Source organism: Gymnoscopelus braueri (genome assembly GCF_963280865.1).
Source record: "Gymnoscopelus braueri genome assembly, chromosome: 21".
Lineage (NCBI taxonomy): Eukaryota > Metazoa > Chordata > Actinopteri > Myctophiformes > Myctophidae > Gymnoscopelus > Gymnoscopelus braueri.
Genome location: NC_137623.1, coordinates 12,814,634 through 12,836,770, shown reverse-complemented (window position 1 = coordinate 12,836,770; position 22,137 = coordinate 12,814,634). Strand labels below are relative to the sequence as shown.

Genomic DNA, 22,137 nt, shown 5'->3' with positions numbered 1-22,137 from the left:
ATGTGTTTTGGTGCTTCTAGTGAATTGTATTTGAAAACATATTTTGAAGAAGTGTTGAGTAATTTTCGGGAGCCAAATATTTGTCATTGGTTCCTGACATAAGGCACAAATGAGTGAGAGTTTTTGAGCATTTTTGAAAACTCCCTGAGAAAGTTAGAATGAAAAAGGGAGACAGAATTTGAGTAGTGGTGCCGCCACATGACACTCCCACATTCTCACACACACTCGCACACACACACAGGGCAGGCAGAGAAATACCCAGTAATAAATCACTGCTATAATGTGTTTAACTGAGTAGTCTCATGTTTTATCTTATATAGATTGTAACGTGGGGGATCATAAAAATTGGCATTTTCAGTGAGAATCATATTAAGTGCCACATCCAGCCGCTTTGTTACAAATTACTGCGGAAGGACAGTTGTATGAGAAATACTGAAATACTGCCATTTACTAGGGAGTGGTAAAAATAGCAGTACCTTAGTCCCCTGCTGTAAAAAAGTTGACATGGCGACAATTGCTGATATGACAATAAGGCTTCTCAGATTACAAATACAACAGGTAGAACAACAGCTTAGTACAACCAAAAAGAATGCCAAAAAGAATGCAGCTGATCTTAACACAGTGCCTACACAGCCAGTGGTACAGGTAGCTCCCACATCACAACCTCAGGCGCCGAACACACAGACCACGCCCATGTTTTCATTTGAGCAAATGCAACAGATGTTATTAATGCAACAAATGCGGTTACAACAGCAAAATAGCAACCATGGGTACTATAAGGGTGGAGGAAGAGGAGGATATGGTGGAGGAAGAGGGGGTTATAGGGATCCACGTGACATGTCTCAGGTCAGATGTTTTAACTGCAATGATATGGGACATTTTGCCCGTGATTGCACAAAACCCAGACGGCAGCGAACACACGGTGACTGCCAGCAGGGTGGTCATAGCCAGCAACAATCTTAAATGAGGCAGAATAGAACAGACTAGTTATAGGGGGAAGCAAGGTGTTAAGGCAGGAAAGGGAGGTTACAGGGTTAAGCAGGACCAGCAGAGAAGGCAGAGAAAAGTGAATAGAAGGGAGTATGAGAGAGTAGGAGAGAGGTCAGAGTGCATGCACGCACGGACACACACAACATGACATTTAAGTGCCAGTACACATACGAAACCATGCGCACGACAACAGCATTTCACACACATGATAAGCAAAAGTTTAAGAGGAATAAATAATAATGATGATAATACTGCTAACTGCCAAATTATTATAACTGCCATTTTTCAAAGTAAATAACCCTGCTGAGGATAATTGCGTTCACATCCGAGGGGTCCACGATGTTTATGGTCTGGACAATTTGCTTTTTCACATGAAGTGACACTGTCTGCAGCTATTGGACGAGACATTACAGGCGTGAAGGGGTCAGTCTATGCGACCTGGGATGTAAACGATGCTACTGGATTGTTTGCAATGCACATGCGACACGTGCAGGAGAGAGAACTATATCGAATGAGCATTTTGGGGGTGCTCAGGAAAACATAAACTGTTTTGCGTCTGTCTTCCGGCAGGAGGAGTGTGGAGGAGTGTGTCACGCGACCGAGCCACTGGAAGATGTCAAACCAGGGTCTCCAGCCCCGAACCATGTGAAAGCAAATTTTCCTCTGGCTAGTTGGTAATTAAAGTATTAAATGGCGGAAGTAGGGCAGAGTGCACCTTTAGTTGTGTGTTTCTAAAAAAATAGCGCAGTCTTTTTTTCAGAAAAAGGGGGAGAGACAAGTAGCCTACTGAGGGATTATAGCATAACATTAAAGTCCACAGAGAAAACTCCTGCAACCACATACTGTAGTATACATTGTTATGGCAGATACATTGTTGTACATAGAAAACTCACACTATACACTGACTGGCACCCTGACCAAAGATTACAAGTGTATGTAGTAATTAAGTAAGTAGGCGTAGTGGAGGTGAAGTTTGGAACAATAGGAGAAGAAAGTTTGTTAAAATATTAAATGAGGGCCGTTGAATGGAAAAAAGAATGTTATCAGAGGGCTTGAGAGAGAAAGAGAGGAGGGAGAGCTTCTGTATGTGATGTTTAGAAGTAAAAGAGCTAAGGAGGCCAAGAGGGTGATTTGCCACGGCCTGTATGTAAGTGGAGGTTATGAACAGACAGAGAAGTTTAGTTTAGTTTAGTGTATTTGTATTAAAAGTTCAGAATTAGAAGAGTACTAAATCAACAGAGTATAGTATGGAATAAATTAGAAGTGTTTAAATGCTTCTTAAATGTTGGAAAGTGTTTGAAGACTTAAATGGCATCTAGTAAGTTCAATAAGTAAGGAATGTGAGAATGTTAGAAATATGACAATAAGTAAATTTAAAGTATCTCATTGTCTTGTGGGTTAGGAGTGAATGTTAGAAGGAACATAAATAATAATAAAATATATGATAAGAACAAGGAATGTTTTTTAACGAGTGGCAGATGGCGCGGGGCATGTTTAGTTGAGAATGAATACATTCTAAAAATAATTTGGTCAGATATGATGAAAGTAGAGGTGTAGCAGCCCAAAACAATATTACAATAGTGTTTCAATTCAAAATTTGAGGTAAGCAGTGCGATTGTATTAACTTTTGTACAGTCATCTGTTAACAGCAGTATTGGTTATTCCCCATACAAACTAACCACAGGGCGACACATTCGAGGACCATCTACAGGTCTGAAGGGGGACGCCCCTGGACCTGAGCAAAATGTGTAGAAAATGTATTACAAAGTGTACAGACCCTAATTACATTGAAAGCCTCTATTTTTCTAACAGACACAGGAGAAACGGACAGGAGGTATACCCAGAATCCAGCATAATCTGTGTGTGTCATGCTATGCTTGCTTTATGTTGGCTGAAGGAGGTTTTGTCTGTCGGTCGGACGGTCTGTCTGTCTGTCTTTTTTCCTCCCCAGCCAGTCAGGTCTACCATGTGATTCACCAGTCAGCTAAGGGGGACATTGGGGCAGTCCTTTGGGGTTTTGGCTGTTCGCAGTTGGTAGTGGCATGGGAGAATGTGTGTCTTAATTACAATTTTTTCATTGCAGCACCTGAAGAGACGTGCCTAACCTTTATCCTAACCCAGACACACACGAGGACCAAATGGCAATGATTTGTGACATAACACTGTAGATTTAGGTGTACCCGGTCCTCCATAATTTCCCTTCTTAGATTCCACCTATTTTTAAAGGTGGAAAAGGGGGAATTGTAAGGAAATTAGTGTTTTTAGAGTTAAACTCAGCTATTCAGATTTATTTGAGCAATACACTAATAGTTAGATTTTATACTGTGCGTATATTTGAATAATTTGTAGGTCTAATAGTGTTGAGTGTTAGTATAACTGCGTCAATATACCCTTATATTAAAAAAACTGTTTATCAGAGCAGGAGATGAGATCATAGTTTAAAGAGGTCTTGATATAATGTTATCTAATAAGCACAGTAGAAAATAGAGGAGTTTTAGGGAGGGTACATTCCACAGGTACCCTGAAGAAGCCAAGGTCATCTTGCAGCCCGGAGTAGCCGTGGGAGAATGAACACACAGGGAGGGGGCCTTTGCCCGCCCCAACGATGGGTCGCGAGATGGCACGGGATTAGGGGCCGCATGCTCAATCCCCTACGATGGATCAACAGCGACTCCTGTTGATGATTTTTATTTTAATCTTTATGCCAGAGATATAAAAGCTTGATGAGAAAAATCTTATGTTATTACAAACTTCTCGACCTGCTTGAGAGGCGTGTATCTCGGAGCTCCGATGTAATATATATCTGGTGTAGTATCTTTATTGTTTGTTTGATAATTCATTCTAATAGTTTATAGGCTCATAATAATTGTAAAACTTAGACTAAGGATAATAAAATCATTTCGATTTAACCACAATTGTAATCACCTGTGTAGCAATTATTTCAAGGGATTTTCCTCTCACTCTATAGAACCATCTGAACCAAGTACCTTACGATAGATTTACTTTTATGGTGTCATAGGTTCAGCAGAAATCTAACATCAGGAAATAAGCCATTGTGCTTTTATGAGCGATCTAGTTTAGAGGACCTTGTATTGTGAATTGTACTTCCATGTACTGTTACCATGTCTTTTCTAAATAAAGTATTCAATCAATCAAAAAGGAGGCAGAGCCTTGTTGAAGAATGATGTGGATCTATAGTGTGTCTGTTGTGTTGTTGTTGTGGTTGTGGTTGTTGTTGTTGAAGATTGCTAGTTGTGACATGGTGACTGTATTAATTCATATGATTGGCTCGGTGGAAACACTTCTGTCTATGTAGGCCTTTTCCTCACAGCCTTTTTATTTATTTCTATTTCTTTCTTTTCGGTGAGCTCTATTTTTCTTTTCGATTTGGTGGATTTTAAAACTGCACAAATAATTTACAAAGCAACTGTGCTGTTCCTGCCAAAGTGTATGCTGAACTTCAGCTCAACAGCGAGCTAAACTCCACTTCCCATAACAATAATGACAGAATTGTGACGTTGGACTTGTTCTTTTTACTGAAGATTCCTCATCATTACAGGTCATGGAGTAAAAACTGGAAACAAAAGTAACATACAATGTATCATGAGATGTTGTCCTGTTCTATTTACAGTGGCTTGTAAATACAATCATTTTTTAATACAAAATAACCATTAACTGCCATTTTTAACATTAACTTATTGTCTTAGTTAAGCATACATGAAATTACCACAACAACATGAAATTATAGCTTCCACATGAACTCTAACTTACAGCATTGCCTCATGGGGAAGGTATGTTGAAGGTAAGATGAAAAACATCCGAATTGGACACAGCAATGGAGAGCATGCACTCTCTGCTGCTACTGACATAAAAATGCTGTTTGCTGGCTCACACAGCTGTTCTGTATCCAGTGCAATTAGCTAAACTCACACACCTGCCTTAACTAACAGACCTCTTCTCATCAAGAGGACCTAAAGTCACAGTGGCCTCTTCTTGTCAACAGGGCCTTTCAATATAAGGGTACTGTTGTCTTTCAAAATAAAGCCATTCTAAGCAACATAACGGCAAACAATAAAAATCACATTATAAGACAAGACACTCCCCGCTTGACCTTTATGAGGTCACCATCTTATTTTTTACACTGCGGGTTCGGAATATGAGTCCTCTGTAGGTAGAAGCAGAACTATGACTAGTCTACAAAAAGTCTTTGCACAACCTCGGTCCATAGTCTTCATTTCCACATTGCGTAATCTTTCCTGAATTTGCCTCCACTTTTTTGGTGTAGACATCCTTGTCTGTGAAGTCTCCTTGAGGGCGTGAGACTACAGGCTTCTTGCTGAACCTGAATAGACTTCCATGTACTGCTGTTCTCATGTCTTACTAAATAAAGTACATCAATCAATAACGCTGTAGCTCCATCTAGTGGTAATGCCGTAGAATTGCACACCGAGTTGAGCAGCGCCTGTCCGTAGCACTACAATTCCCATAATGCATCACGCTTTCACATGGTCGTCTGGCAGCTGAATCGTATGTGTGTCCGTTGCTAAGGAGAGTAGGTAGCCTACGCACCCACAGACAGACTAAACAGACACACACACCTAAATGAAACAGATCATCAAGACTCCAACTATGTTATCTCCAGAAACCCTGCTTATCTCCACAACCAGACAACGGTCTGAGGAGAGAAAAGAACAACACCCCAAAGTGGTAAGTTGAGGAAAATGAAATGATCAGTGGTGGAAAAAGTACTCAATTTGTTTTACTTAAGTAAAAGTATCAATACTGCAACGTAGACATACTCTGTTACAAGTGAATGGCCGGAATTCAAAATTTACTTGAGTAAAAGTACAAAAGTATTGGTATAAAATCTACTTAACCAAACGTAGAAAGTACTCATTATGCATGACCCATTTCACAAGTTTTCAAACTATAAAATGTATTAAAAATCTTTTGAAAATAGCAGATCTACAAGCTCACAATGCATCTCATCGCGACGTATTGTGAGCTTGTAGATCTGCTATTTATCATATGGCCTGAAGTGGGTAATGAATGTTTTTTTGTAATAATAATCAAAATCTACAAAGCACTATAGTGACTGTGAAGTTTTCAAATAATTGTTGTGGACTAAAAGTACAATATTTGCCTCTGCTCTGAGATGTAGTGGAGTAGATGTAAAAATTATTGAAAATTTGAAATACTCCAGTAAAAGTTAAAATGAATTCAATTAATGTTTTTAAGCTTTAGACAGGTGATCCACAAGTGGATCCACTATATCCACTCGCTTTCTGAACCATCACTTTGTGTGCTTTGTTGTGATAATTAATTTAATGACATTAACGGATGCATAGCCTTGGATCAAGACTATGTATTTGATCGCTTTTGAGATTTGAAAGTAAAAGTCAGACTCGATAAAATAGGCTACATCTATGATAGTTTGATCCAAGGCTATCGGATACATAGCCTACAACTACAACAACTTATACAATTAGTCTTTATTTGAAAACTGCTAAGTTACTTCTTTCCTTGTCGTGGACACGTTTGTTTTTCTTTTTAGCTTAAATGACCTTGTCCTTGAGTAGCTTCTTAATGACATGTGGCCTAACCCTAAACCCGATGCACGTTGGTTTAAGCCCCTTTAAATCCCACCACAACAGATTGGTAATAATGTCAAAGTGCAGACCAGCAATCTGTTCCCCTCCAGACCGTAGCGTAGCCTAGCCTACATTAGCCCTGAAACATATGACTGTCATACCATGACAGTCATGAACCCACTTGCTCCTGGTTTTCATTTTTTTTACATTTACAACTCTCACATGTACATACACGTTCAGATTTCAAATATAAAGTGCTGACCCCCATGCCACTGATATAACAAGTTGAGCCGCAAAAGGTCTGAGTACCTGTATCTGCCGTATTGTTCAATAAAAAGCATTTAAATCCGATCGACGGCCATTTTCTATTATTATTATTATTTTAGGGTAATGTATCAGAGTGCAATACACCTCTCAACCAGTAGTGTCGCTTAGTTGAAAGCATCGGAGAAAATTCGGGGAAAATGGCCGGCGATCGGATTAAAAAGCTTTTTATTGAACAATACGGAACATACAGGTACTTAAACCTTTTGCGGCTCAACTTGTTACATCCGTGGCTCGGGGGGTAAGCACTTTATATTTGAAATTTGAACGTTTATGTACATGTGAGAGTTGTAAATGAAAAAAAAATCAAAAACGAGGAACAAGTAGTTCCATGGCGCTTGTGACAGACGAGCGTCATGTGAACAACAGTGGTTCTGAAAGTGGGATGTCCCAAGGGGTCCGTGAGTGGGTTCCAGCCAGAGGGTCGCCAGCTAAATTATTGATTAGAACCAAATTGACATTTACAGGTCTGTAACTCGGCATGTACAATTTAACGAGTTAAACATGTTTCCAGCGTGATCGCACAAAATCTGCGTTGGCCGGGAATCGAACCCGGGTCAACTGCTTGGAAGGCAGCTATGCTCACCACTATACCACCAACGCCTTGTGCAAAGAAGGGAAGTTACTTGGAATCAAAAAGTTAGAAAGGGATTTCGCATGCAAATCATTAGTCATTTTTCCTCTAAAAAACGAAACATGAAACACAATTAGTTCTGTTTCATATATTACATTTAGAACAACCCCCTGCATTTTAGCAATTTTTAAGACTTATTACATCCATGAACATGTTGACGTTGAAAAATAATCCCCCATTTTAGATAAAGGGGTACAGCTCAAGTTTATTTCCTTGTTTCATGTGCTATTCACACAATATAGGCAAATAACACACATTAACTTTCTTGACATACAGGTACAATATACAAATGTATTAGTGTTGTGTTTATACACATTAAAATGCTCTGTGAGCATTAATGTGTTTGATTATGTTTAACTAATTTGTTTTGAATGTGCTATGCTGGCCCCTGTCTGTCGTGTGTTTGTTTGTTTGAGTAGCTGAGGCTGATGTGCTCTTGGAAAGGGAAAAACGATGCCAAAGGCCACTTAAAGGAGAATACCGGACAAATTAAGTGTTGCCTTTGATGTCTCGTTACTTACCGACCGACGTGAAAAGTGGCGTTCTTTTTTTCCATAGATTCCCGTGTCGTCATTTTTTAAACCCCCTCCGTTGTCAGAATGGGAGCGCGTGGGTCAGGGAGATTCGTCTATTGTAACCGAGGCAAAGTTGTTTTTCTCTCTTCTGCTCGTCTTTGTGGAGTCTCATGATAGTCAAACGTGCGTTGAAATGTCCTGCGAGGCCACCGTTAATGGCGAACGATTTAACACTGGATGCTTGTTTCTTTCCAGAACCTGGCAACTCGTGTTGCCAGAACGCCACTTTTCACGTCGGTCGGTAAGTAACGAGACATCAAAGGCAACACTTAATTTGTCCGGTATTCTCCTTTAACTGATGGTCTTCTTGACACGTCCAAGGCTCTTGGTTGGGGGAGAAGGAAAGAAAAGTAGTTAAAGAAATAAATAAAAAAGGCCTCCTGCGCTGCCCTGACAAAGGCCACTTGGCCGCAATACGTCAGCATTTTTTCTTTCTTTCTTTTCCTATTTTCTTTCCTTCTCCCCCAACCGAGAATATATGTGGGGAAACTGTTTATAACACATATATTGGTATTGTAATTGTGTTGTTTTAAAAAAGCAATGCAATGCAAGTTGTTTTTCAATATGATGTCGGTCGGCCTTTCTGGCACTGCTGCAGCTCAGCTGTCAAGCTTTATCCGTGGTCTCTCATTTGCAAATAAACCATTTAATAGCCGACTTTAAAGGACAGGCAACCCCATTGACCGTCTGTCTTTTTGAAAGAACACAAAGCCATTTAAGAATTCTAGTCTAGTACAAACACTGTACATACTAGCAGTGGTGGAAAGTAACTAAGTACATTTACTTAAGTACTGTACTTAAGTAAAATGTTTAGGTATTTGTACTTTACTTGAGTATATCCAATTTCCAAAACTTTTACTTCTACTCCACTACATCTCAGATCCAAATATTATACATTTACTCCACTACATTTGTTTTAAAACTTTAGTTACTAGTTACTTTGTAGATTTTTATTATTATTACAAAACATACATTAACTACTTCAGCTCTGTATACATTTCGGCCTATTGAAAATAGCCGATCTACAAGCCCACAATGCGTCGCGATTGTGAGCTTATAGATCTGCTATTATCAAAATACTTTTATACATTTGAAAACTTGAAATAGGACATTCTGCATAATGAGTACTTCTACTTTGGTACTTTAAGTAAATTTTGATAATATTTTTGTACTTTATTGACTCAAGTAAATTTTCAATTCCAAACTTTTACTTGTAACAGAGTATCTCTACATTGCAGTATTGATACTTTTACTTAAATAAAAAATGTGAGTACTTTTTCCACCACTGACTACAGTACACAACAGTCTGATTAGCATGGCCCATGGCTTCAGTCAAATCCTGTTGGCCCAGCAGCAAGGTGTGTACGTGGGAGGAAGTGTGATGTGAGGTCACATCCTATTTACATCCCAGTGGGCCTAATCTGCTCGGTCTTGTCTTGTCATCTCCCTTGGGGCAGCCATGTCAGGCTCTGGCTATAGTGTCTCGAGCGCACACACCTAATCCTCCTCACTGCACACAGGTAAAACCGAACACTTGCTCTCTTCGCCATCAAAAACCTATAACACTTGGTGGTTTTCAGCAGTGAGTAGGGCCTTTGATCTCTTGTGAAGTTTTTTGTGTATCATGTTTTGACGTTTTCTCCATGTGTCTGCCGTCTGATCGTGTTTCTGTTTCAGTGACGGCTTGAGAAGACAGTGAGACGCCGTATCAACAACGGTTGGCTGGATCTGCTGTATTTGGATCCAACTTGGAAAGAGCAATGGATCAATTGTATCGATAGCTTCAGGAACATCAATATCAACATCACGTCGATCGCCATTCTTAAACCTCCTCTCCTAGGAGGGGACAAACAAGCACTTTTTTTGCATCAAAACAGAACACTCCTTCAACAAAGAAGACAGTTGGTCTTAAGAATTACAAGCCCAGGTCTGGAAGTGACCAACCCATCAATGGGTTCTTTAAACGACACATTTCTTACACAAGGAGTCCAGTCTGAGACATGATGAACCGTTACACTACACTGAGGCAATTGGGTGATGGCACCTACGGCAGTGTGGTGATGGGGAGAAGCAACGAGTCCGGAGAGCTGGTGGCAATCAAGAGGTGAGGAGATTCTCTCTTATCCACTGTGATCATGTTGCTGATGTGGAAAACGTGTTCGTCCAAAACTGTTGAAATGGAAAAAAGAATAACAATGGATCCAATTGAGTTATTTAGTCACAATCTCTTGTTAATACTTACATTTTCTTTTTATATTTATAAAACACAGATAGAGTTAACCACTTTCAACCTGGTGTTCTTATTTTAGGCATGTTATTATACGTGAAAATCAACAAAAAATTACAAAATATTATCAAACCTTTTCAAAAATAGCTACAATATTTTCACTACTTTTATGCGACACTCTCATATTAATTAGTTAATTAATGAAAAACATACAAAGATGAAATTTGAAGATACAAGGTTCCTGCCCGACAGCAACAATATGCTTGAAAATGGCGTAATAATTATATTACCAACAAAAAACCCTGCAATCAAACCAACTGACTGACATTGCAACCCTTAGAGCCATGGCCTCACTAGTTGGACTAAACATGCAAAGCATTTTTAATGACTATTAGTGGCAGAAATGTATAATAACTCATGGAGCGGCCAAAGGAAAGCCACAGGGTCATTGAAATCAGTAGGGTTCATCCTGAATTAGATTATTACTGTCTGTATTGTTCTATTTTGTGTGCAAAGTTGACATTTGGCCTAAGCACTAGAGTCACCAAAATCAATAGGGTTCAGATAGTTTTCAAGATAACTGGTAAAGTGGTGGACGGACAGACGGATGGACAGACATAGCCAAATGACTAGATGGTGTCCGATGGCGTAGAGGTAAAACGCACGTCCACCACAGCAGAGACCTGAGTTCAATCCCGAGCGCTCCAACAAATACAATTAGCAGAGTTCAGACAGAGGTGGGAAGGTGGCAGGAGATTGTGTAACTCTTAGGAACTGGGAGAGGAACTGGAGAAGATAGCATGAACCTTGCAATACGCTTTCCTGAAGAAAGTCTGCGCTGTCAGGTGAAAATAAGCGATTGTTGTTTCTATGTGTTTTGGAGGAGGCATGTGTACCCTACACTGGGCAAAACAGAAAAATATGGAATATGTTACAATTTATGTCATAGTCATACTCTGACCTGTGTTATACTTTGAGTGTCAAACAAATGACAACTTAACAATTTAGGCATTTAGCAGACGTTCTTACAAGTGCGATTAAGCTGAGTAAGCATGAGCTGTGGTCAATAAACAAGGTAAATAAATGAGTCACATAAATAGTGTGAGTGCAGAGAGAACAAGGTAGTGCCTCGAAGAAACTTGGATACCAGGTAAACAATGAACCTAGCATCTGTCTAAAGTAAACAACATGCTATCTAAATCACATTGTCTTAACTGATCTAAGTGAGCGGAAAGGGTTGTAAGGTTGGAACAATCTTGAAGGTATGAGAGTGCCATGCCTTTGGTTGCCTTGTTGGCCAGCATCAGTGTGTTGTACATGGGTGCGGGCAGCAACCTGAAGCCCACTTAAACACGATATACCTCATTGACCGGGATCGCCCAAGGATCTATACTTGGACCTCTCCTTTTTTCCCCTCTACGCCAAATATCTTTCGGCGAAAATAGGCAAAGAAATGCCGGTCCCAGTGTGTCGCGTTTTGGCTATTTTCGACCAATGTTTACCTATTTTCACCCAATGGTCGCCTCTTGTGACATGCCCAGAATAGGGACGCTAGGGTTCATGGGGTTGAATATGTTTTTAACTCAGTAAGCATACTTCATTTTGCCCTCACCAACTGGGCAAACAAACTAGCTTACAAGCCTTTGTTTCGATAGCATGGTGACTGGGCTCAATAATGGATGAGGTGCCGGTGGAGATGCTAAGCTTGGTTACTAGGCAATACAACACGTGTGGAGACGGTGAAAGGCAGTGAAAGTACAGGGCTGGGTTAGGTTACGGGTCGTGTGGACGGGACAGCCTTAGTTGGCAGGTGCCCAGAGAGGAGGAAAACAATACCTGAGTGTTCTGTAACACTTACATAATTCCCGGCAGGAGCTCAAGGTGGATTAGGTCGCTCAGGGGTGCGACCATTCAGCAGGTGGTTGGTGTTTTTCACGTACAGGACAACGCTAAGTGTAATTAAATGGATATTTCAACCCCGAAGTCGCAGGCAGCATGTTAGTATTGAAAGCGTACCACTTTTAGTTTACATACAATATGATATTTCTGTTTTATTTTGTGGTTCCACCATAATAAATATATTAAGATAGCTGTAGTCACTAGTCGTCATCATCGTATTACAGGTGGACCCCCGTCCATGGGCTTTCCCTCGTGGAACAAAATAAGACGAAATTAGAGATGTCTCACACAGTGAATTATTCATGGGGACACAAAGAAATTCGGCAGCACGGCATTATTGGGTGGGGCGGGATGTACCCACAACCTGTAAACTCTATCTATGTGTATTTAATTTGTGTGTGTTTGATGTATTTCTCACCGTCTACTTTGTCTTCCACAGGATGAAGAGGAAGTTTTATTCATGGGACGAGTGCATGAACTTGAGAGAAGTGAAGGTAAGGCCAGTTTGATGTATTGGAAGAGTTTTATATGGCCTAGGTGGGTGTGTATATATGGCCTGCAGCAACAGACTGATGAGGTGTTTATATGGGATTAAAGCAACAGTGCTGATTCAGCTCCTTGGGCACTCATGCTCATCAGTGGCTAACCTTAAGCCAAGGCTTAAGGTTTGTGCAGTTAGATATTTACTGTAAGAATAATTATTGACTCTGGCCGGTGGAAACCGTTACCTTTCAAGAAAAGTAATGAAGTACCTGTTCCAGAGGATAAATAATAGTTATTGATTAGTCACAAGCTCTTGTACAAGGTTTCTATCCGACAGCGATGCCCAAAATAGGTACACCAGGTTGAAAGTGGTTTAAGTCTATCTGTGGGTTCCCTAGATATTTAACCTATGAAAAGTATTAGGGAAAGAGCTTCATGTGACTAAATCATAACTACATTGGATTCATCGTTTCATTTTTCCATTTCCTGAAAAGTATAACGGTTTTGGACATTCAAGGTTTCCACCCTTTCCGACAGCGAGGCAGACGATTTTAAACAATGATGTGTGTTGTAATAATAATACATAATGGACCCTTGCTTGTGCACATATACAGTAGTGTTGCTCATGGCGCTGTCGGTCTTGTCCGTTTCACCAGTCACTGAAGAAGCTGAACCATGCCAACGTAGTGAAACTGAAAGAGGTGATCAGGGAGAACGATCACCTCTACTTTGTATTTGAGTACATGAAGGAGAACCTCTACCAGCTCATGAAAGACAGGTACAAAGAAAAAAGACAATTCCTACAGTACAGTGCACGCTTGGATAATGGCGTATAAACACTGGTTTGACATCATTTCCTATCATTTCCCAAAGTATAAACTGTCCAAGCGTCGACGTCCAGCCAGGGTTTTCCCCAGTGAACTTATGAGCCACCCGGGTATATTATCCCACTACCTGGCCCAGACATTGGAACAACAAATAAAAGTATCCCCTTCCTATTACAGTACCATCATATTTTGTACAAGACTTAAACCATTCTGCCATACATTGGCCTCTCAGGGCCGTCATATTGGGCAGCTGCCACCAGGTCTAACAGCTTCTCTCGGGGAAGCCCTGCTGGTCTCGCCATTATACACAACTGGGTTTGCCCAATGGCACCGATTCTCAGCCTGTGGGCCGTCAGGGTACTGCTAGTGGGCCCCAAAATAATTGGCAAAGCAAAGATTTAAGTGATGATATAACATTAAAGGTAGGGTAAGTGATATTTTTTTGGTTAAAACAAAAATTATTTTGTTAAAAGGTTAAAGCACTATATTCTGATAGTAATCATTGCTATAGAGTGTTTGTTCAGTAACAGGTCGTCTCCCCGTCTCTCCAGCTCTTTAATAAACAGAAAATCAATTTTTCGGTAGGTGTCAAAATCTCAGCCAATCAGGAGAAAGTACCCATTTTTAAGCTTCATTATTATAGTGTTCCAGTTCCAATTTCACTTGTTTAATCTATATCCTGATTGAGTTCTCTATCCTGATTGGATAAAATTGGAAATGAAACTAAAACAAAAATGCATTTTCTGTTTTATAAAGAGCTGGAGAGAAAAGGAGACTCCTTTTACTGAACAAACACTCTAGCAATGAGTACTATCAGAATATAGAGCTATTTAACACTTCTTTTAAACAATGAAAATCACTTACCCTACCTTTAATATTTAAATAGTTAATGTACAAAAAAGAATGACATGGTATTTTCTTTCTTCACAACCTTGAAAAAGAGTTTTAACAGTGATACCGATAAATGAGAAAGTATAGGAGGACTATGTCAAACCAGGCAGCCATTGCCCGGGGGGTTATTTGTATGGATGTTTTTTATGCATGCTGTACTTCGTTAGCACATTTATGCAGTAAATTCATTTTAGAGATGATGTAATACTTAGTTTAATTGAAGACGTGTAAACCATGAACGAGGACAGGCTCATACGTAATTTATCAATTTTATATTTTGCAGGAACAAATTGTTCCCCGAATCAGTGCTAAGAAACATGCTATTTCAGATTTTACAAGGGCTGTCATTTATTCATAAACATGGTAGGTGTACCGCCTGCTCGACGCATTGTGTTCGCATGAGAGTGGATGCATATACTACAAGATTTCCTGAATTATTATCACAGGTCAAAACGAAGACCATATGTTTTAAGCTCCGATGTGCAAACCACATTCCAAAATATATTTTGGCATGTCCAAACGGAGGATCAGTCTTGTAGTTTGTGAACCCTCTGTAACTATCTCATTCCAAACACTGTCTGTCACTAACTCTATGAACTAAAACTGGACATGTGGAACCCTCACACTCATTCAGGCTTTGACTGAAAACACAATTGACAGATTTAATTTCTGTAATTTTGGGGTGGAACATGAAAATGCATAGAAAAGAAAGAACAATAGAGGTGGTACATACTATGTGCACTCGTGCATAGTATACACACACACACACACACACACGCACGCGCGCGCAAACTGTACTAGTCACTGTCCTGTAATGGTTCCACATTTCCAGTCGGGATACCTGTGCTCCTTTTGGATCTGGTTTCTTAACTTTCCTTTCCTTCGGTTTCTCTCTTCTTTGGTTTCTGTTTTCTCTCCTTCCCTGTGTGCGTGTGTGCACGCGTGTGCGTGTGTGTGTGCGCGTGTGTGCGCGTGTGTGTGCGTGTGTGTGTGTTTTCTTCTCTCATGTGTCATTCTGTCTGCTGCCTGTCAGGGAGAATAAGCTGTTCCCAGAGAATGAAATTAGGAACATCATGTTTCAAATTATCTCTGGTTTGGTTTTTGTACACAAGCATGGTAAGATGTTCTGTCATTCGTACGTACACGCACTAGACTAACTAGACTTCCAACCGTGTGTGTGTGTGTGTGTGTGTGTGTGTGTGTGTGTAAAAATATATTGTAAATATAATTTCTTCACACATATAATTTGTAATATATTAACGCCACTCTTGCAGGCTTCTTCCACCGGGATATGAAACCAGAGAACCTGCTGTGCATGGGTCCAGAGTTGATCAAGATAGCAGACTTTGGCCTAGCCAGGGAGATCCGCTCCAGACCTCCATACACAGACTATGTGTCAACTCGATGGTAAGTGTGCTCATGGCGTCACTCAGTGGTGGAAAAAGTACTCAAATTCTTTACTTAAATAAAAGTACCAATACTGCAATATAGAAATACTCTGTTACAAGTAAAAGTCCAGAATCCAGAGTCCAGGCATCAAAATGTACTTAAAGTACCAAAAGTAAAAGTACTGCAATATTTGAAAAGAGCAGATCTACAAGCTCACAACGCATCGCATCGCGTTGTCAGCTTGTAGATCGGCTATTTTCAAATAGCCTATGTATAAAATAGGGCTAAAGTGGTTAAGTTTCATAATATCATAATTTTTATCTGAAAGGTAACTAGTAACTAAAGTTTTCAAATCATTGTAGTGGAGTAAAAGTACAATATTTGCCTCTGAGATGTAGTGGAGTAAAAGTATTTGAAATTGGAAATACTCAAGTACAAATACCTCAAAATTGTACTTAAGTACAGTACTTAAGTAAATGTACTTAGTTACTTTCCACCACTGGCGTCACTGTTATCTGGAAGTGACATGCAGTTGTTGCACAGCAAACTAATAACAAAACGTAACCCTATGCAGCCACTAAATGTTGAATGACCCTTGTCATTCAATGTGATGTGCCATGAATGACCTAATGCACAATGTGATGCAATGGTGTAAAATAGTACGTTCCAGACGTAGAGGAATGATTTGCCCGAGTGGCAACCTGCCCAAATTCCACGCCACTCATTTCAACCATTGTAATCCAAGTTGAAGCGGCTAAAGGTTCCAAACCGCGGCTAATGTAACTAACCCTACATGTTAGGAGGCCAAACCAGGATGGTCAAGTCACATGGTTTGGACTGGAGTCTGAACCAAGTCACAATTTGACTTACTGTACTTGAGACTTACTTGAGATAATTACTTGACTTGTGTTTTACTATAGCGACCTGACTTGCGTTTGCATTTGATTACTTGAAAATGTTTTCTTCCTAACTGTTCTTAACTGTGAAAATATAATTTTCATTTGGGCAACAAAAGAGGTTTTCTATAGCAGTAAGACATTTGGTATTAAGGTACTGGTCATTGACTTGATATTTTACATTTAGGCTCAGAACTGGACTTGAGACTTGTGCCTAAACTAAGGATATTGTAGCGCCCACGTCCTATACTTAGGTGCTACTGGTTGCTGAGGGAGTTCTGACGTGTGCTAGAATAACTGAGGTCCAAAACTTGTCCGTGAGTTCATAAATAAACGCTTTATTCTCTATTATAGCTATAGTGCCAATCACTTTTAGCATACAATACACTGAATACAGACATAAATAAATAAACTTAAAACGCACAGGAGGATACAGTCCACCAGCTCCTCTGAACACAGTCAAAAGCTGTTTGCCTCTGCCACTGGCGACACCTGCGCTTGATTACAGATCCTCTTTAAGTACCTAGGCAACCCTGGCCTTGACCCACCCTGCGGTGACGTCATCAAATTAGAAACAAGTCAAATGGCTCTTACACCAGCCCCTAATTGCTACTGGTGGAAAAACAGAGCAATTATTAAAACAAAAATACAAAACAAAGAGCCATAAACCAAATCAAAATACAAAAAACCTTCAGGTAATAATAACTCAGGCAATATTCATAATGGCAAAAAACGAACTAAAAAAGTTTTTTTACGAGACACCATGGGGTCGACACATGATAAAGCTAGGACATTTTCACCAGGGATAGTTTTTAGTTTATTTTGTATTGTATTTGTGTGTAAATGTGTGTGTGTGTGAGCGTGCACACGAGATTCCATTTGTTGATATGTGTGTCTATGTCCCATGTCCTCAGGTACCGTGCTCCAGAGGTTCTTCTCAGATCCTCCTCCTACAGCTCTCCCATCGACCTGTGGGCCGTGGGGTGCATCATGGCTGAACTCTACACTCTCAGGCCTCTCTTCCCTGGAAACAGTGAAGTCGATGAAATCTTTAAGATCTGCCAAGTCCTGGGCACCGTAAAGAGGGTAAGAGGTTTACCATCATGACTAAATAACATGGGTCAGTTCACTCAAACTCATTGTTTGAGTGATTGATTGATTGAATACTTTATTAACACGATTGTTAACAGTATATAGTACAGTCAAACCTTATGCTAAAAGGATAGGAGAGACATGCAGGCTTCGGCGTGAGGCGGGGCTTTTCGAGACAGGGTTTTTTACGCAAGGCTCGCGAGGAGGAGGCGCGAGGCGGGGCTTTGATACGAGGCGGCGCGAGGAGGAGGAGGAGGCGCAAAGCGGGGCTTTGATACGAGGCGGCGCGAGGAGGAGGTGCGAGGCGGGGCTTTGGTTTGATGCGAGGCCGACCTGGCTTTTGTTGTTCCCCCCCACATAGCAACCAGGAAGCTACGCTAGGGCAACGCTGAACACGCGTTCACACGCACACGTGATAATAGTTATTGTCCATGACGGAGGCGCGCCGACTCAGCAGAGCTTGAGGCCGAGGAGGCGTGCCCGCGCCGACCGGCCGAAGGTCTGCTAGTCGAATCAGCGCCGTCCGAGTTGTGAACCGATAGGGGGAGAATAGATCTTTTCATGGGTTACAGTCTATGGTTACTATCCAGTGCTACTAGCAAGCGTGTGTGCGTGTGCATGTGTGCATGCGCACACATGCACACACACACACACACACGCTTGCATTCATTGCCCTCTAGTGTTGGTTATACAGAATTGCCTGAGTGGGTGGTAAAAACAAGCGCTCCTTTTTCAATTTCCCTGGAATGCTAATTTCCCTGTAACATATGCACCATTTACCAAGAAGCATTAAGGGTTGTGCACTGGCTGAGCTACCTGGCACCGCTGCAGTTGATGTTAGTACTGAGGGAAAAGAAGCTTGTTTTGAACCAATGATAGATTTCCTTAAAGGACCGCTTCACCCAATTTCAACTTCTTCATTGGTCCTTACTAATGCTCAATTATATAAGATGGTAGCATTTCTGTCTTATTTGGTTTGTCTCAGAGGAGGGCTGTAAGACAGTTCAGAAACCTGCCTTACCAGTGACATCATCGGTAGGCAGGTTTGGTCATTTCAAACAAGATTTCAACCTTTTTATTTATTTATTTGTGTTAATGCTAAAGCATATAAACAGAAGACATTGCTCTTGCATTAATACATTTTTTGGAAATGACCAAACCCGCCTTCCAATGATGTCACCGTTATTGGCAGGTTTCCACAGCTCCCCTCTGAGACACTGAGTAGACAGAAATGGTGTCATCTTATAATGAGCCTTTCGTGAGGACCAATTATTTGAAAATGGGAGAACTGGGTGAAATGGTCCTTTTTAAGAGAATGAAGAAGACCATTCTACCTCACTATAATCTAGTCGGGTATCTCCCAACCTCTCTGTGGCATTAAGTGTACATGAATCAAACAGCTGTGGAGAAATACGAAGGGCTAGATACATGTAGCGTTAGACTTCACACTTTCATCTCCTCCACAGTCCATATGCCTCTGGACAAGAGCAGGGTCTTTTACTGGGGCTTAACCATGATCCATCTCTCTTAACGCTGAGCGTGCAGAGCGGTATCAAGTCCCAGTTCCTTAAGCTTTTAGTTTATCCTGGGCGAGGACTGGGCGAGGAGCTAGGTTGGGCCCCTCGGGGCCACTGATGGTATGTCCCGTTCCACACCGGTCATGAAATATGCATTTCAGATGCGTGTATTGTACATAGGTCATGGAAAATTAATTTCCCCACAGAAGGTGATAAGCCCCATGTAGGCCTATGAATTCTTTATAGGTCAACGTTTATGGTAGTGCTGGAAATCAACCGTTGGAGCTTAGCAGAGGTGGGGGGTTACAGATGGAGGGGTGTCATATTTCTAATGCGCCGTTTTACATTGCCTAGACAGGGGCATATGTCACATGCCCTTCTGGAGTAACTAAATTGACCTATGTCCACCCACAGTTATCTAATCCAGATCTAGAATGCTTGTTGTTGTAAATGGCCGTTTTTTCTGCAGCCCTGACATGCTGTAGAAATGTGATGCTTAGATTCTTGGTTAAGGGTGCGGTGCTTGAATGGTTGCCAGGCACGGGTCTTAAACAGCACAGAATCAAATGTTTGCCTTCATTGAAGAGACATGCAAAGTCAAACAAAGGATGGTCGTTTAAAATATAAATATTGGAAGTGTTGGATGTATAATAAACGAAATAATAAACGTGCAAGCTCGGATATATTGCACTTTTTACCTTAGCGCTAGGTATGCTCTTAGTTGCTTGCTTCTGGTGATTAGTAGTTTTCTTGCCTACCTATGTTGAATGCGCTTATTGTAAGTCGCTTTGGATAAAAGCGTCTGCTAAATGACTCTAATGTAAATGTAATGCTTCCATGTAATATCCTAATCCTAATAAATGATATTAAATATTAAAACTCTATAAACGTGTCTCCTCACAGACGGATTGGCCAGAGGGCTACCAGCTGGCATCAGCCATGAACTTTCGCTTCCCCCAATGTGTGCCCACCCACCTGAAGACCCTCATCCCAAATGCCAGCAATGAGGCGATCGCTATTATGAGGGACATGTTACAGTGGGACCCCAAGAAACGGCCGACCGCTGTACAGGTAGGCTAAACCAATAGTTGTACAGGTGTACAGGTACTAGGCTAAACCAGTGGCTGTACAGGTAGGCTAAACCAGTGGCTGACAATTTTGGTCTGGAGATCTGAAGCTGAGGGACTCTTTTATACTGTACACTACAAGCAGAATATGTGGCTCTATGCTCCGCATTATCAGCTTGCCTGCCGTTGCCAGGGTCATTGCACTGTCAACACATCGCTAAGCAACGCGTCGATCAACGTGTTCAAATTTGACATTTGCCGGGTTATTGTGTGGGTGCCTGTGCATCGGAATGAAATAATTAATATAATATGATCAAAATATTACAATGAACAAATCTATAAAATGGACTATAAGAAGTGAGGCCCTGGGAGTTCTCAGGTTTTGTGTGGATTGCAATAGAGAGCTCCTGCTAAATAAAGTTTTGCCGTTACTTCCATCTCTCTCTGTTGGCTGAGATCTTTACGCAGAGAATCCGGAACAAACGCAGGTGCCAGTTCAGCAAACTCATCCTATCACCTAATCCACCAGAGGCTAAAGGTTGTTCGTTATGCGTTGTCCCCTGTCCTATAAGATCATACACCTGAGCCCAATCATTTAAAATGCTGTTAAAGTCATACCTGATCATCTGTGTAGACCTGTGAGTCATTATCCTCTAGTTCTTCCTTTGTGTTCATCACTCATATTACAATCATAGATAATTCCCATTCCCTGTGAGACCATTTTAAAACACTTTGTTGGGTGTTGATTTGGAAACTCCTTGCTCCAGTGGGAGTGAGACTGCTTTTCCATCCTCTTCTTATAAGGTCCTCAGCGCTCTCAGGGGTTTAAATTAATTGAACCTACATTTCACTTGGATACTTGGAATACTGGAATATTTTTGCTTAAAGTCGTTGATTATATAAAGTAGTGAGAGTACACAGGTTATTGATTCCGGTTATATTGATTGAAAAAGGTTGCAGGTTTTGTGTGTTGAACATTTAACCACTTAAACCCCATACCTTCTTAAATGACCAGGGTCTACTAGGCATCTATACTTGGCCCTTTCCTTGTTTCCCTCTATACCAAATGACTTTGCCGAAAAATATCGGAGCTCTGTGGGCTTGTAGATCTTGTAGATCTGCTATTTTTGCCTAACGTTCGGCTATTTACGGGATGCTAGGGTTCATGTGGTTAATCACTGGAGAATGCAAGGGAAAAAAGTTACATTCTCGATGATCTCGTCTCATCTTCTTCTCTCCAGTGTTAAAGGAATAGTTCACCCAAACAATTACTTATTTTCTATCAATTACACACCCCATGAAGCCTTGAATTCATGGAGATTTTTTTAGTTTTTGTCGCATTCCTAAGCCAATAATTTGATGACCGGCGGATTCTCTGGTAGGAGACTCAATGGAGACTCTGCCGGTCATCAAATTATTGGCGACAAAACAATGCGACAAAAAAAAAAAATACCCATGAATTCAAGGCTCCATGAGTAATCGATAGAAAACAAGATATGACACAATTATTATACCAGGTTGCTCTCTCCAGCGTCCCCGCACGGAACCAAATGGACCCCTGGTCCTGTACCCTTTCGCTCGCGGACTAACAAAAACAGCCAAAATGGCAGTAAATAGTTTATGAACGGAGCTAAATCAGTTTGTGTGCCTCAGTAAGGGCTTGTGTGCGTTGTCTTGTTTTTTCTGGGTCGCTGTTGGAGGCGGCGCTGTGTGTGTGTGTGTGTGTGTGAGGAGT

General features: G+C 40.9%; 1 protein-coding gene across 1 annotated transcript in view; it reads left to right on the top strand.

Annotated features, from left to right (window-relative positions):
• Window positions 1-10,093: 10,093 nt before the first annotated feature.
• mak (male germ cell-associated kinase) overlaps window positions 10,094-22,137 on the top strand; it is a 21,014-nt gene continuing 8,970 nt past the window's right edge. The window contains exons 1-7 of the mRNA XM_080417261.1: window positions 10,094-10,218; window positions 12,680-12,734; window positions 13,380-13,501; window positions 15,475-15,557; window positions 15,716-15,848; window positions 17,641-17,812; window positions 20,239-20,406. Coding sequence (XP_080273387.1) covers window positions 10,115-10,218; window positions 12,680-12,734; window positions 13,380-13,501; window positions 15,475-15,557; window positions 15,716-15,848; window positions 17,641-17,812; window positions 20,239-20,406 — 837 coding nt within the window. The 5' untranslated portion in view covers window positions 10,094-10,114. The remainder of the gene's footprint in view (window positions 10,219-12,679; window positions 12,735-13,379; window positions 13,502-15,474; window positions 15,558-15,715; window positions 15,849-17,640; window positions 17,813-20,238; window positions 20,407-22,137) is intronic.